Genomic DNA, 16176 nt, shown 5'->3' on the forward strand with positions numbered 1-16176 from the left:
CGGATACGCCTTAATTGTTAAAAATGACAACAATCATATTAACAAATGTTAAGCAGAAATGCCTACTCCAACTTTATAAAAATAATGTTGGGAACTGTTATGCTTCAAAGGACATAGCAAGAAATAGTTGTTACACAAAGTGCTGTGGACCTGTTTAGAACACTCGCAGTTGGCTACATGTTCACGAGCCAGATCTGGCCCATAACAAATACATGACAACATAGATTTTGAATGTAGTCATACTGTATTTACAAAATAAAATGTCATAATATCGTGTCAAGACCATAAAAAGCACAGCTTATTTTGTTTTTTTGTTTTACATGCACGTTTAAATCGAGGAATAATTTACATAGGCCTATGCTATATAGCGGTTTACCATTTCCGCTGTTTACAAGTATCCAGCATTTTTATTAAATCTTGATGATTTTGTAAGTAAAAAACATTTACTGGCAATTATCAGCAACCATCCTGAACGCTGCTGCTACAATTATTTAGGTTAATAGGCTAAGTCAAATAGCCTACAATAGAAACGGGAACAACTATGGAGCAACATTTACATTTCTAAATGGTTTATTTGCTTCATCTTTGGCCACCATTTAGGGCAATATTGATTTCAATTTAAGCAGGCAGGAAAATGTAATAATTTAATATCACAATATCATAGAAAAATAAAAATGAAAAAACACATTTTACATGATTTTTTTTGGGAAAGACACTTACATGGACATCAAGAGAGCTACAAATGCAACAAGAAATCCTACAGAAATGATGGCAAGCACAGAAAACAAGATATAAGGTTAACATGGAAGATAAGAGAATAGTGTGAATGTCATGCTGTTTGCAAGATGCATGTTTCTGTGTTCATTATTACACAACAGTTCTGGACATTACTTCCACAGGAAAGGATGATTTAGTATGTTAGTGTCTTAACGGTAATTGAAGTTTCCATTTAAAAACATTTATTGACATGTTATCACAACATGTTTGGCTGAAAGCTTGTACCATATATGGTAGGGAATTAGCCCATTTCTTCCTTCATTGTTTAGAATCAGGCACAATTCAAGAAATGTTCCCAATTTCAGGATGAATCCAACCAGGATTTCTGGACAACATGGAAACTTGCAACCCACCATAATGAAGTGGCACTGATTAATTCAAAAATTTGGTACAAACAAATGATCATATCTAGAGACACAATTAGACACCACACAAAATAACAAAATGTTATTTAGATTTAAATCTGACTATGCCACATCTTAAACTATAGGAATTGTATGACCATTAACACATAATTCATAAGTAACATGATGCTGAATGTTTAAAAGTAACCCAACAACAGAACGTACAAAGAAAGTTAAAGAATTCTGAAATGGTATTAAATGTACCTAACAGAAAATCAATATAACAATCAAATTCCATAAAACATGGCTCAATGACTATAACAAATGATTTCATGACAGTGATATATCCATCATAGCTTAATATCACGTACATTTAAAAAAAAAAAATTGTTTCCAAGTTTCTTCCAGTTTAGATAAAATCAATCTTGTTAATACAGTTCTCTGTCCTAGAAGTGTAAGAGCACTTACACAATGGTTATTGTACTGGACATAGGCAAAAAATCAGTCTAGCGTCCATAGCACCAAGTAGAAAAATAAATAATGCTTATATAAAGATAAACAACCACTTCTATTTTCACTGAAAGAGCAAATATCTGCATGACAGCAAAACAAACACACAAATACAAACCCAACTGCAATATGGCAATGCCACCTAATTTGTAGTAGTGGTGTATTGTCCATTATAGTGTCTTCAATATACCTTTTGTTTATACAGTGCAGTCAGACAGTATTCAGACCCCAAAACTTTCTTCACAGTTGTTTTAGACTTTTTCCCATCAATCTACATACCATATTAAAACAAAGCAAAAACATTTTTTATAAACTTGTGCCTCGTGTACTCATTTCCAAGTATTCAGACTGTTTATTCAGTACTTTGTAGAAGCAACTTTGGCACTATTCAGAGGATGAAGTATTCTTGGATATGCCTCTAAATATCATGAGATATTTCAGTTTGTTGTCATTTTCAATCAAAGCCAACAATAGCTTTTGCTTTGTCAATATATGGATTGATGGGTGAAAAGTCTATAACATAAAATGTTGATAAAGTGAAGGAGTCTGTATAGTTTCCCACAGGCACTGTATGTACTGCTTGCAAATGTTGCCACTTTTTTAAATATTCTGTACATTGAGGCAACACTTTCAAACAGAATCAATGCATCTATTCAATCTTTAACATGACCAATACATCTAATCAAATCTGTTACAAAGATGAGTGGATTACAAAACGTGATTTCAAATAAATAACTGCAAGAAAATAAACCAATAAAAAATAAAAACGTGTTAAAACTCAACAATGGTTTTACATTTCTCGTTAATATACACAATCTCCTCTTAACAACTGACAATTGATGCCGTTAAGGGACATAAATGATCATTGGCAAGAAAAATACAAGCAAAGAAATTACCACATACATTATTTTATTTTTTGTAAGAAACCAGGAAAGCGTGTAAGAATCTGCAACTACTTCACCTGACTTTCAGTGCAGCAATGAGGAGGACGGCTTCTCCGAGGGGATTCCTACCAAGGTGGGCGGCGGCTGGCTGATGCTGAAGCCTGGGCCCCCTGTGGTGGTGGAGGTGGGAGCAGTGGGTGCTGAGGTGGGGGCAGGCGGTCGAGGATTGAGACGTGGGGGCATGGGGTTTGAGGGCCGGATGAGCGGAGGAGGCTGGTTCAGGGCCGGCCGGGGCTGAAGGAAGCGGGCTTGCTGCTGGAGAGGGGGTGGCTGCCTGTGGAGGGCCGGTGTGGCCGGCAGGGAGGGCCGTAGGAGGGGGGGTGGCTGGTTAAGTGAAGTTGCAGAGGACGTCACCAGGGTCTGGGAAGTTGCAGAGGAAGGGGCCGTGGGAGAAGGGCCCAACGAGGGAGTCACCTGGCCCAGGAATAAAGAGGAGTGAGTTGGGATTTCGGGTCAGAACACAGAATACATTATAGCCGATACACTCTCTAGTAAGAAAAAGTTCTTGAATGATCTTTTGTAGATTCATAATAGAAACTGTATAAGAATGTAAAAAAAAAAATAAGACCCCAAAAACAGAACCCCAAAATTTTATGAACTATATAAAAAAATACAAATAAAGTCTCCTTAAAGAATGCATGCATCCCATACTCTCCAGGATAGGCTATTCAGGTTGGGTGGGCCAGGGCTTATTCTATGAGCAACATTATAGAGCGAAAACAAAAGTATGGCTGTTGCTGTCTGGCAAGAAGCATTCATGCCTCTATTGTTCAATGTGTAATTCACTGGAGTTGGTGATGATCCACTGAAATATACTTGCCATAATTATACGAAAATATTTTCAGATTTCTACTACAGCACCACAGCCTTTATTAAAATAATTATTGCCTAGATGTAAATTGCAAATGTGTCTAGCCAAACCAGGTGTGTGTAATCAATTTAGGGAAAAATCTAGGGAAAATGCATGCTGAAAGCCCAATGGCTACTGATCTATATTAACGCTTCCGAAATATTTTTGCAACCTCCAAATAAGTACACTCCCGTTCAATAGTTTAGGGTCACGTAGAAATTTACTTGTTTGCGAGAAAAGCACATTTCTTTTCCATTAAAATAATAATTAAATTGATCAGAAATAAAGTGTAGGCTTTGTTAATATGACAAGAAATTGCTGTTTTTTAATGGACTATCTACATAGGCGTACAGAAGCCCATTATCAGCATTCATCAGTCCTGTGGTCCTCCAAGTATACCATTTTAAAAGGCTAATTGAACATTAGAAAACCCTTTCGCAATTGTTAGCACAGCTGAAAACTCGATTACAGGCTCAAAATTTCCAGAAACAAATAACTTTTTTCTGAAACACGTCAAACTATTCTTCTGAGAATGAAGAAATACTTCATGCAAGAAAATGCCAAGAATCTGAAGATCTCATACAACGTTGTGTACTACTCCCTTCACAGAACAACACAAACTGGCTCTAACCAGAACAGAAAGAACAGTGGGAGGCCCTGGTGCACAACTATGGAAGAGGACAAATACAAAAATAGTTTGAGAAACAGACACCTCACAGGTCCTCAACAACCAGCTTCATTATATAGTACCCACAAAACACCAGTCTCAATGTCAACAGTGAAGAGGCAACTCCAGGTTTCAGAGTTGCAAAGAAAAAGCCATCTCAGACTGGCCAATAAAAATAATTAATTAAGATGGGCAAAAGAACACAGACACTGCACAGAGAAAGATTGGAGAAAAAAAGTGTTACGGACCCTAAGTTTGAGGTGTTTGGATGACAGAATCAATAACATTTGAGAGACGCAGAAGAAAGAACACTTTCACACCATTTTGCAATGTCGTGCTTGATCATATGGTAAGAAGTGCCCACCAAGCCAATCCAACTTGTGGGAGGTGCTTCAGGAAGCTTTGGTTGAAATTTCTTCAGATTACCTGAACAAATTGACAACTGGATTGCCAAAGGTCTGAAAGGCTGTAATTGAAAAACAAGGATTTTTTTTTCTTCCAAAAACAAGGACATTTCTTAGTGACCCCAAATTTTTTGAACAGTAGTGTATATATTCCAGTATCTTTGATCCCCCAGCTCACCCCCTTTCGACCTGAGTTTGGTATGGCATTCCGTGATTTACAAATTAAGCACGGTTTGTGATAATGATTTTGGGTATAGGGAAGGATTCCTATACCCTTATAGTGTTCAGGAAGGGTCACATGAAAATGTATTTAGCTAAGGGAAGGCCATCCATTTCATGGCAAGGCCTCTACCTCTGTAACATCTGTTTATAAATAACACTCAAAATTCATGCCAGCCAGAGTCAACAGAAATTAACCATTTCAAACGTCAACCACTCACAGCTACAGTCAGTTATCACAGGGGGGTTGTTAACAAGAATCTTAAGTTGTTAGGGGAAACAATAAGAGTTAGCTATCTTTGAAGTTTTAACACCAGCCCTAAAATAATGTCACTTGTCAATTGTGATATTTACAGTGAGGGGAAAAAAGTATTTGATCCTCTTCTGATTTTGTACGTTTGCCCACTGACAAAAAATTATAAGTCTAGAATTTTAATGGTAGGTTTCTTTGAACAGTGAGAGACAGAATAACAACAAAAAAATCCAGCAAATGAATGACAAAAATTTTATAAATGGATTTGCATTTTAATGAGTGAATTAAGTATTCGACCCCTCTGCAAAACATGACTTAGTACTAGGTGGCAAAACCTTTGTTGGCAATCACAGAGGTCAGACGTTTCTTGTAGTTGGCCGCCAGGTTTGCACACATCTCAGGAGGGATTTTGTCCCACTCCTCAAGTCATTAAGGTTTCGAGGTTGACATTTGGCAACTCGAACATTCAGCTCCCTCTACAGATTCTCTATGGGATAAAGGTCTGGAGACTGACTAGGCCACTCCAGGACCTTAATGAGGTTATTTATGAGCCATTCCTTTGTTGCCTAGGCTGTGTGTTTTGGGTCATTGTCATGCTGAAATACCAATCCACAACCCATTTTCAATGCCCTGGCTGAGGGAAGGAGATTCTCACCCAAGATTTGATAGTACATGGCCCCGTCCATCGTCCTTTTGATGCAGTGAAGTTGTCCTGTCCCCTTAGCAGAAGAACACCCCCAAAGCATAATGTTTCCACCTCCATGTTTGACGGTGGGGATGGTTTTCTTGGGGTCATAGGCAACATTCTTCCTCCTCCAAACACGGCAAGTTGAGTTGATGCCAAAGAGCTCAATTTTAGTCTCATCTCACCACAACACTTTCACCCGGTACTCCTCTGAATCATTCAGATGTTCATTGGCAAACTTCAGACGGGCCTGTACATGTGCTTTCTTGAGCAGGGGGACCTTGCAGGCACGGCAGGATTTCAGTCCTTCACAGCATAGTGTGTTACCAATTGTTTTCTTGGTGACTATGGTCCCAGCTGCCTTGAGATCATTGACAAGATCCTCCCATGTAGTTCTGGGCTGATTCCTCACCATTCTCATGATCACTGCAAATCCACGAGGTGAGATCCTGCACGGAGCCCCAAACCGAGGGAGATTGACAGTTCTTTTTTGTTTCTTCCATTTGCGAGTAATCGCACCAACTTTTGTCACCTCACCAAGCTGCTTGCCGATGGTGTTGTAGCCCATTACAGCCTTGTGAATGTCTACAATCTTGTCCCTGAAATCCATGGACAGCTCTTTGGTCTTGGCCATGGTGGAGATTGATTGATTGCTTCTGTGGACAGGTTTATACAGGTAACAAACTGAGATTAGGAGCACTCCTAATCTCTGGTTGTTACCTGTATAAAAGACACCTGGGAGCCAGAAATCTTTCTGATTGAGAGACACTTATTTCACTCATTAAAATACAAATCAATTTATAAAATGTTTAACATTAGTTTTTCTGTATTTTTTTGTTTGTAATTCTGTCTCTCACTGTTCAAATAAACCTACCATTAAAATTATAGACTGATCATTTCATTGTCAGTGGAGAACCAGGGGATCAAATACACTTTCCACTCACTGTAAATAGCTATAGAACTGATTAGAATAGTTTGATAACACTCCAAAATGTATATATTATAAAAGTGGTCTACAACAAGAAACATGCCATTAGAAGTCCTATTCTTATCTAAATTTACACTAGTATCTTAGTTCTCACTAAAGAGGCTCCTTAAGCAGCGTTTGACTGCCAACATGAATATAACTTTGTTAGAAATGTACGACTTAAAATTGCTAAGGACATATCACCACTTGTTTTATGAAAATTGCAGTATTAACAAGATTTGGCAAAGCAAACATCTGCATGCTAATAGGGCCAACTCTCAATAACTAACAATAAAAACACACAAGGGGTTTCTGGGAGAGGTTGACTTTTTTTGGTTTGAGGGAATAAGGGAAAGCTCCACCACCTCTTCCTCTTCTTCATCCGTACTCTTCCCGGAAGGGGTGTTGGAGCTGTTCTTGCCCTCCTCGCCAGAAGTGGCAGTGTCACCGTTGGGCGCACCAGTTCCCTGCTCCGCCTCCCACTCCTGCAGAACCTCCTCCAGGTTAAACCGGCGACGGTAGTTCACAAAGAAGTTCTTTACCTGCCCCACTGTCTTATTACCGATAACATCTGCAATGGCTTGGAAGTCTTTCCCGTACTTCCGGACACCTGTTGAAAACAGCAAATATTCTGATATTTAACTGAAGTAATCAGATTGCCATGACCATGGAAAAGTATGAGACAACTGAAAATGTACAGAAGCTGTAGGTTTACCTTGAACTGCCAGAAGCTGTTCATCTGTTGTCCAGCGGGCATTTACTTTTTGGTTACACTAGAAAAGACAAACAATGCTGGATGTTATAGAAACTAAGCAGCAAAACATTTAAACATTAAGTCCCACCTATAGAAAGTACCTATAGAAAGTCCACACCACTTGAAATATTTCATATTTTGTGTGTCAGTGTTTTTATCCCCTCATGTACGCACCAAACTCCAAACTTATGGAGAGTTTCTATAATTGTAAAACCCAAAAAAGATTGGAGAAGTCTCCATCCTCGCTATATTTGGACAATTTATTTTTAGAAGACTGTTTCAAGTGCTTTCAAGTTCCTTGGAAAGCGTTGATGGAGAGCCATCTTCAACTCATATACCACACATTTCAATGGGATATAAGTCAGGGTCTGAATGGGCCTCTCATGCCATTTACCTTTTTATTCCGTAGCCACCACTGTAGATGGCTGTGTGCTTCGGGTTGTTGACACATCTGTCCCAGTTTCAGCTTTCTTGCAGAGGGCACCAGGTTTTACTAAAGGAATTTTCAGTACATTGCTGCTTTCATATTCACTTCTTTCCTGACAAGTGCCCCAGTTCCTGACAATGAGAAATATCCCCATAACATGATGCTGCCAACAACAGTTTTTCTGGTTGATGTGCAGTGTTGGGTTTTCTGGCATATTCAAGGTGGGCTTCTTGAGTAATGGTTTTCTTCTTGCCATTTTATCATGCAGGCCAGATTTGTGGAGTGATCAGTCATCCAGTGTAAAAGGCTGGCCTAATTTATATGCATGTCATTACCAATGTTCTGGTGATGCCATACACCATCCACTTCTAAATAACGGTCCACTTCTTAATAAGGGATATTCAAGGCCTTTAAAATTTAATTTGGAGGCCAATTAACTTAGTGAGTGACTTTGAAGGTGATTGGTTACAGTTCATTTAGGATTTCCATTATAAAATTGTATGCAATTCTGATGTAAAATGTATTTCTCAATAATAGATAATTGGGAAAAAATCCTAATAAAAAAGGAAAGAGGCACTGACAAAGAAAACATTTAAACATTTTTCAAGAGGGTGAAGACTTTCTATAGGAATTGTTGTATTCCTTTGTTAAGATTACTCAATTTATAAGGATTTAGGGATGCAAATGTCATGACAGCTTATAACCACGTAAGGACCTATCAATGTGAGCTGTCTCTAAATATTTGATACATACCTCTGGCAACCTGAAGTCATCAATTCCAGCTTCCATACGATGTTTTAGACCACTGTTCAGTTGCTTTGCATTTTGAACCTGTGGAATTAATTCAAATTTGTTTAGAACAACACAATGTAAAAAGTAATCAATTAATCCAATGCATTTTAATATCAATAATCAATAGTTATCACAAAGTGCTTTCACAGGTACTCAGCATAAGATCCTAAAGATCAAGCAACATCTGTCTTTTCAGGGTTTTTTAACTTTCTGAACACTACTGTAAAAGCTTTAACTTAAGCAACTAATGGATCACCAGGTTGCCCTGCGTTAAGACAAACCTGGATCTCAAAGCAGCTCACCTGTCTTTTGAGGCCCACCAGCTCCATGTCCAGCTGCCGAAGGACGGTATTGGCAGCGCTGGAGCTGCACGACACAGCCACTACATCCTCCTGGGTCAAGTACATGCCTTTGGGTGGCCGGCACTTGGAACGTTGTGAGTGATGTCGGTGCATGAGTGTCTGGTGCTCCCGTCTGCCCAGCCCAATCTTCGATGAGCTAAGGGGCTGGGGCTCTGTTTGGCTCTAAAGAGGGTGGCAGGTGAAATTAACATCCGGCTCTTAGAACAAGTTCCAGAAAGTCGCCTTTGTTGCATTTAATGCATCGGTACACCGCACCTTATAGTGTGATCTTACAATTTTTTCACTATACTCATGAATTTTTATACTAGATCTTACCAATGCAATTACAGTTTCAAGAATTAAATTATGAATTACCTCTTTTTTTGTCTCCTTGGTGGGGTCATAATCGCTATCATTTGCTTCGATGGGGTTGGCCTCCTCCATTTCTTCATCACTATTGCCAAGAACAAAACTATCATTAATGGACCCAGATCAATTGGATTTGAAAGGACTGCTTAAGAACTTAAGTGTAATCTACAAATCTTACCTTTCATCTTGGGAATTTCGGTTTGCTAGCTTCCTGGCCTGGCGGTCCATAAGGCTGGTTCTGGAACGAGTCTTCTTCCAAGAGTAGTAATACTTTACAAGGCTGGATATAGATTTGTCTGGTAACTGCAAGATAAAAGAACTGATCGTTAAACTTAAAGCTCACCAACATCTTGCCAGCGTGACCTGATATGCATAATAAAAAGTGACCCTGTCCCATACAGACCCGATGAACAGGTTAATTCCGAAAAGTGAAGAAAAACAGGCCAGTGCCCATTTGAATCAAAGAGTCAGTTAAGTACCAAATGTAGAAAGAGAAAAATTCTTGACATGGGGCATTGAGTCATTTCAGACTCAGAAATAACTCTTTGTTTAAAAGTGTTTAAAAATAACCCCATCAACCCAGCAGCAGGACCGGTATCTGCTCTTTTGTGTGCGAGGAGGAACAGGGGGAGAACTGCCAGAGCCCTACAAAATTATCTCCAGCTGGCTACTGGTGTGCATGTTTCTGACCAAACTAGCAGAAATAGACTCCATGAGGGTGGCATGAGGGACCAACGTCCTCTAGTGGGACCTGTGCACACAGCCCAGCACCGTGCAGCTTGACTGGCATTCGCCAGAGAACACCAGAATTGGCAGATCTGCCATTGGCACCCTGCTCTATTCACCGATGAGAGCAGGTTAACACTGAGCACATGACTGAGGTGAAAGAGCCTGGAGACACCGTGGTGAATGTTATGTTGCTTGCAACATTATCCAACATGACTGGTTTGGCAGTGGGTTGGTGATGGTCTGGGGTGGTATATACTTGGAGGGCCGCAGAGACCTCCACGTGCTAGCCAACGGTACCTTGCCTGCTGTTAGGTACCAGGATGAAACCCTCAGACCCATCGCCAGACCTTATGCTGATGCAGTGGGCCCTGGGTTCCTCCTGGTGCAGGACAATGCCCGGCCACGTGGCCAGAGTGTGTAAGCATTTCCTGGATGACAAAGGCATTGATGCCATTTACTGACCATCATGTTCCCCAGTCCTGAATCCAGTTGAGATCCTCTGGGACGTTATGTATCGGTGCATCCAACGCCACCAAGTAGCGCCACAGATTGTCCAGGAGCTCAGTGATGTCCTGATCCAGGTCTGGGAGGAAATCCCCCAGGACACCATCTGCCGTCTCATCAGGAGCCTGCCCAGATGTTGTTGGAAGTGCATACAGGCGCATGGGGACCACACACACACCTGAATCAAGTTATGAGTTGTCGTGACAAAATTCACGCAAGTTGGAACAGCTTGGGATTTCAATTGTTTACTTAGATTTTCGGTGTGTGTTTGAAACCAGCCATCAGTCCGTTTGTGATTTTGGTTTCCATTGACCGTTGTAACACAATGTACAGTAAAGATTTGGATTTTTTATATATTTTGTTCATTGAGACCTGATGTGTGAATTAGCTGTTCCCTTAATATTTTTGAACAGTGTATCTGGTCACATTGCTCAATTTCCTTGTGGAAAAAATATACCCCTACATTTACGAACACATAAAAATGGCTAAAATTATAGTCAGGTGCTTATGATTACAAAATCATTAGTAAACCATGAGTAACTTGGGAGTGTCCAGACATCCATGAAGTTTAGAAAATTGGTCTGGTTCAGTCTTAACCATATGGGGGTGTGGAAACACATGCCTGGATTAAAAGACCTATCCAAGACCCTCAGAAGAAAGATTACTGATGCCGTGAGTCTGCGAGGTGTAACAAAGCCATTTCCAAGTAATTTGAAGTACATCACTCCACTTTCCTTAAGATAATCTACTAATGAAGAAAATGATAAGTCAGGAAGAAATAATCTCTGTCCTCAAAAAACAATATCAAGACACAACAGATTTTTGCCAGACAAGACCTGGATTAAGACCAAAACTACAGGAACAATGTGAGTCAAAGATGGAGTTCTTTATCTGCAATGCCAGATGCCATGTTTGGTGAAAATGAAACACTGCCTTGGAACAGAAGATCCTCATCAACCATAAAGCATGGAGGTGGTGGTATTGTAGTTCGGGGCTGCCGCTTTGTTGCTTTAAGCTTGGCTAACATGTCTTCATTGAGGCAACCTTGAATTCCATAATGTGCCAAATAATTATTTCAGTGAATTTGAAGCAATCTTTTAAAAAGCAGAAGCTGAACCAAACATGGATCTTGCAAAAGGACATTAATCCAGAACACAAAAGCAAACCTACAACAGAACAGTTAAAAATTAAGAACTGGAGGGTTATGGAAAGGCTGAGTCAAAGCCCATTCACCACATTTAAGTTATTATCAGAAAATGTGAAAAGATTATGATCATGTTGGACTCCGGCAGGGCTGCCCTTTGTCACCGGTTCTGTTTGTAATTTTTATGGACAGAATTTCTAGGCGCAGCCAGGGGCCGGAGGGTGTCAGGTTTGGGGACCACACGATTTCGGCTCTGCTCTTTGCGGATGATGTTGTCGTGTTGGCCCCTTCAAGCCAGGACCTTCAGCATGCACTGGGACGGTTTGCAGCCGAGTGTGAAGCGGTGGGGATGAAAATCAGTACCTCCAAATCCGAGGCCATGGTCCTCAGTCGGAAAAGGGTGGCTTGCCCACTTCAGGTTGGTGGAGAGTGCCTGCCTCAAGTGGAGGAGTTTAAGTATCTAGGGGTCTTGTTAACGAGTGAGGGAAGGATGGAACAGGAGATTGACAGACGGATCAGTGCAGCTTCTGCAGTAATGCGGTCGATGTATCGGTCTGTCGTGGTGAAGAAAGAGCTGAGCCGCAAGGCGAAGCTCTCGATTTACTGGTCAATCTACGTTCCTACTCTCACCTATGGTCATGAGCTTTGGGTCATGACCGAAAGGACAAGATCCCGGATACAGGCGGCCAAAATGAGCTTTCTCCGCAGGGTGGCTGGGCGATCCCTTAGAGATAGGGTGAGAAGCTCGGTCACCCGGGAGGAGCTCAGAGTAGAGTCGCTGCTCCTCCACATTGAGAGGGGTCAGCTGAGGTGGCTTGGGCATCTGTTTCGGATGCCTCCGGAACGCCTTCCTGGGAAAGTGTTCCGGTCCCGTCCCACTGGGAGGAGACCTCGGGGAAGACCTAGGATGCTGGAGGGACTATGTCTCCCGGCTGGCCTGGGAACGCCTCGGTGTCCCCCCGGAAGAGCTGGAGGAAGTGTCTGGGGAGAGGGAAGTCTGGGCATCCCTGCTTAGACTGCTGCCCCCGCGACCCGGCCCCGGATAAGCGGAAGATGATGGATGGATGGAAAAGATTATTTAATGGAATATGTTTTACCATACTGAGTTAATGTTGTTTAAAGCTGAAGTATGTAATTTTTGCATTAACACGTCGCTATTCTATTAATCTGGATCGTGGATGAATTCCTACCATATCAGATGGTCCGCATCTGAAAAACCTCTGTATACATACTGCTCCTAAGGAATAAAGTGGTCGGCTCTCGCAGTGGCGGGAAATGTTATCCTGCACACAGGAAGTGATGCGTTTGACGTATCAAACAAAGAGCTGAGACTGGACAAAATAAGGAAGTTGCTATTCTCATTTTGTTCAGAATGTAATGTTACCTAAAAAATATGGTTTGGAAAAAAGCAAATCTGGTAAAAGAAAGGAAGATAGAAGCCATTCGGAGAGAACATTGGTGAAGCTGCCTATCCACAATGGATGGAACTCATGGAGCTAAATGCATTAAACATTAACACAGATGTGGCAATTCGTCTGTTAAATAAGGAAATAAAGTTAGCTAAAACTCTAGCTATCTAACTAACCTGACACAGTTGTTAGTGCTAGTGTACACTTAGGGAGTGGGTAAGGTGCAATGAGACCATGAAATTCTGGTTGACTAGGTCTTCCCACTCCTCTGGCGATGCCAGTCAATTTGCATCGTCTATAGGACTTCCCAACCAGCTGTCAGCTAGCAACAAAATTAAGGATCAAACAAAGACTGTAGTTGCCAAGTTGAGTATATTTATGTGATCAGAATACAGCCACACATTCAAACCAAGGGTAAGTTATCTCAACATAGGTTACCATTTGTTGAATCCTGTGGAAGCTTTTCCCATGGAAGCTGAAGGCTTGTTCAAACAGCACCTTGTCCTCCACCGTCCACTCGTCGGGAAAGGGGGTGAAGTTGGGCAAGTCCGCCAGGGACTTCTCAATGTTGTGCTTGTGCCAGAACAGCATGCCCAGTGCCTATGTGGTACAGCAACACAAGTGGAGTCTACTGAGAATGGGACAACAGGCAGATCTATTGGGATTCACTGAACCAGTGATGCTTGAATGTCAAAAAAAAATATTCTGTATTAAGGGCATATTAAGTTGTTATCTTTGTTTATTATTTAATTATAGGTCAAATTACAAAGATATTACATCACAATAACTATTAGGCCAGTGGGGGAGAGTATGAATGTAAAATTTGGAAATGCAGTTCATAAGGGATAAAACTATGGACTTTGTATCTGTTTTGATACATATTTCTGAATATTTTGAAAAATGAGTTTAATTCTCTGCATTAGCAAAAACTAAAACAAGGCTTAGTAAATGTTTCCCTATGTGCTTGCCTAATAATCCTAAAAAGCAGACATACCTGCTCAACATTATATCCATGCTTCTCTTTTGCAATGGCAATATATTCATCCACTGCGGGGAGAAATCATACAGTTTAATTAAACTACTAAAGAAAAAAAATGCTTACAAGATTCATGTAAAACAACTGTTGGTTGTCTTTAGATATGATGCTTGTTATAAACAAACTTACATTTTGGGTCGACAATGGTGTGATATGGAGACCACACTAACATTCCCCCACTATCTTTGTCACTGTACTTTGTAGAACCTAAAAAAATACATAAGATATCAATAATATCAATTTCATATTCCGACTAGTATAATTTCATTATTTAATATACTCTGAAGAGGGGAAACTAAAGTAATTCATAATACTTAAATTCAGTTAAAGGAGAGTTTCGTTTGCGCGCAAATGGGAAAAGACAGAAACCTTCAATGTTCATGCATATAGCACAGTTAAAAAAGCGCCCTTTTCACACCGAAAACCATATGATAAAGCTACGCTAAGGCGTTTCTTTTATGCCGGTTACGTTTTGGCTAAAGCCTCCGAATACAAATATCAAAACGCTTTCTTTAAACCAAATAGATGGCGAACATACTTCGATTGTTTTATAATCTGTACATTTATATAATTCCTGAAATAATCCTTTACAGACAATGGGTAGTAAAGCATGAAAGCTAATGTAAATATACTGTCATAACCTATACCGAGGCTACCCCCAGAATACAGGTAGATCAAGCATAACCTTACCAGGATCAAATTCTGGTATATTGGCCTGATAATCACATCCCACCCGCATTCCGACATCTGCAATTAAGAGAAGTGCAAATAGCACACACAAATATAACGTTTCTTTTGGGGTTTCGTGTTAGAAAATAATAATTGTATGTATGATATGCGAAAGTAGTGTTCGAGGCTATACCGTGCTCGTCGTCACTGCCACTCTCATCTGAAAAATGTCCATTCGATGCATTCGAAGGGCTTTTTGTTCCGTTTGATCGACCCTTTCCTAGATACTCTGACCCTTTGTCCATCATTCCAGGCATTTTTACGTATATATGTGGGTTCTATAAGAAATAAAACCATGCAATGTAGACTATAATTTTTCACAGCCTGTCTTTTTCAATAACTCCAGCAGCTACGCAGCTGTGACGCTGCACCACAGTCTAGTATTATTCCACCATGGTTTGTACATCACGGTTACATGCATAAACGTTTGCAATACAATTACACGTGTTCCTGTGTCTAATGTCGGGTGGTTGAGTGTAATTTCTACTGTCATCTTTTCAGATTCGAAGCAATTTAAAACTCAAAATCAGAGGAACTAATTTGTCCAGCGGAAGGACAGTATGTTCCGTAAAGCCGAAGGGCGGGTTTCAATAAGCCGGTGAAAATTGAGTTGTTTACAATTAACTATATTCCGTTGAGGGAAAGCGAGGAATAACATTTGTTAAAATGACTTAAACGTTATATAAGATACAGTTGTATCTTTGTAAAGCCAGTGGGATTTGGGATTATTTTCAAAGCCTTACGCGTTTTTGGCTATTCTTCTCCGCCGCTTTTCAGCATTTCATCTGAGGCTATTTTTGACTTAGAGTGTTTTCCATAAATGCACAGGTTTGTGTTTGCAGCAATGGCCCCTAGTTAGCCTATTAAGAGAAGGGAGGAATAAAGCCCAACTGTATGCCTTCTATTTAAAATGGGAAATATATCAATTCGTTTTGTAGCGCCTTTTTAATATTGTCTCTGATTCGCCGGCAGATGGAGACAAATTACCATAAGCTTTCTGAACATACATTCTTTGCCCTGCACGCTTACCTGCACCCTTGGTAATGAGCAAAAAAACTATAACAAAAAGTTTATCTGTCGAACCTTAAATGAATACAAAACATTTCAGAGGAAAAAAAATACGTATTTTCTTTAAAATGTCACAATTATTGGCACTCCTGCATTTAATTATTTCTGCACACTACACTTGTCAACATATCCACGTTGAGTCTTCACTTAGAATATTTTGTATTATAGGAGAACACGTAGCAAGCAATCTAAGACCATTCATGCAGAATCTCTACATGTTCTTTAAATATCTTGGTCCGCACTTGTGGAGTCTT

The 16176-nt window shown here is 40.3% G+C and overlaps 1 protein-coding gene across 1 annotated transcript; it reads right to left on the minus strand.

Moving 5' to 3' along the window:
* Window positions 1-225: 225 nt before the first annotated feature.
* On the minus strand, window positions 226-15218 carry rcor3 (REST corepressor 3). Its single transcript, XM_010898584.3, has 12 exons — window positions 14988-15218; window positions 14816-14872; window positions 14255-14332; window positions 14084-14136; window positions 13528-13689; window positions 9482-9606; window positions 9310-9388; window positions 8896-9117; window positions 8555-8632; window positions 7336-7393; window positions 6986-7230; window positions 226-2989 (listed from the first exon to the last, which is right to left on the minus strand). The coding sequence occupies exons 1-12, from the start codon at window positions 15109-15111 to the stop codon at window positions 2600-2602; spliced, it is 1671 nt and encodes a 556-aa protein (XP_010896886.1). The 5' UTR covers window positions 15112-15218; the 3' UTR covers window positions 226-2599.
* Window positions 15219-16176: the final 958 nt, after the last annotated feature.

The sequence above is a fragment of the Esox lucius genome, chromosome 9, assembly GCF_011004845.1.
Source record: "Esox lucius isolate fEsoLuc1 chromosome 9, fEsoLuc1.pri, whole genome shotgun sequence".
NCBI classification, from domain to species: Eukaryota; Metazoa; Chordata; class Actinopteri; order Esociformes; family Esocidae; genus Esox; species Esox lucius.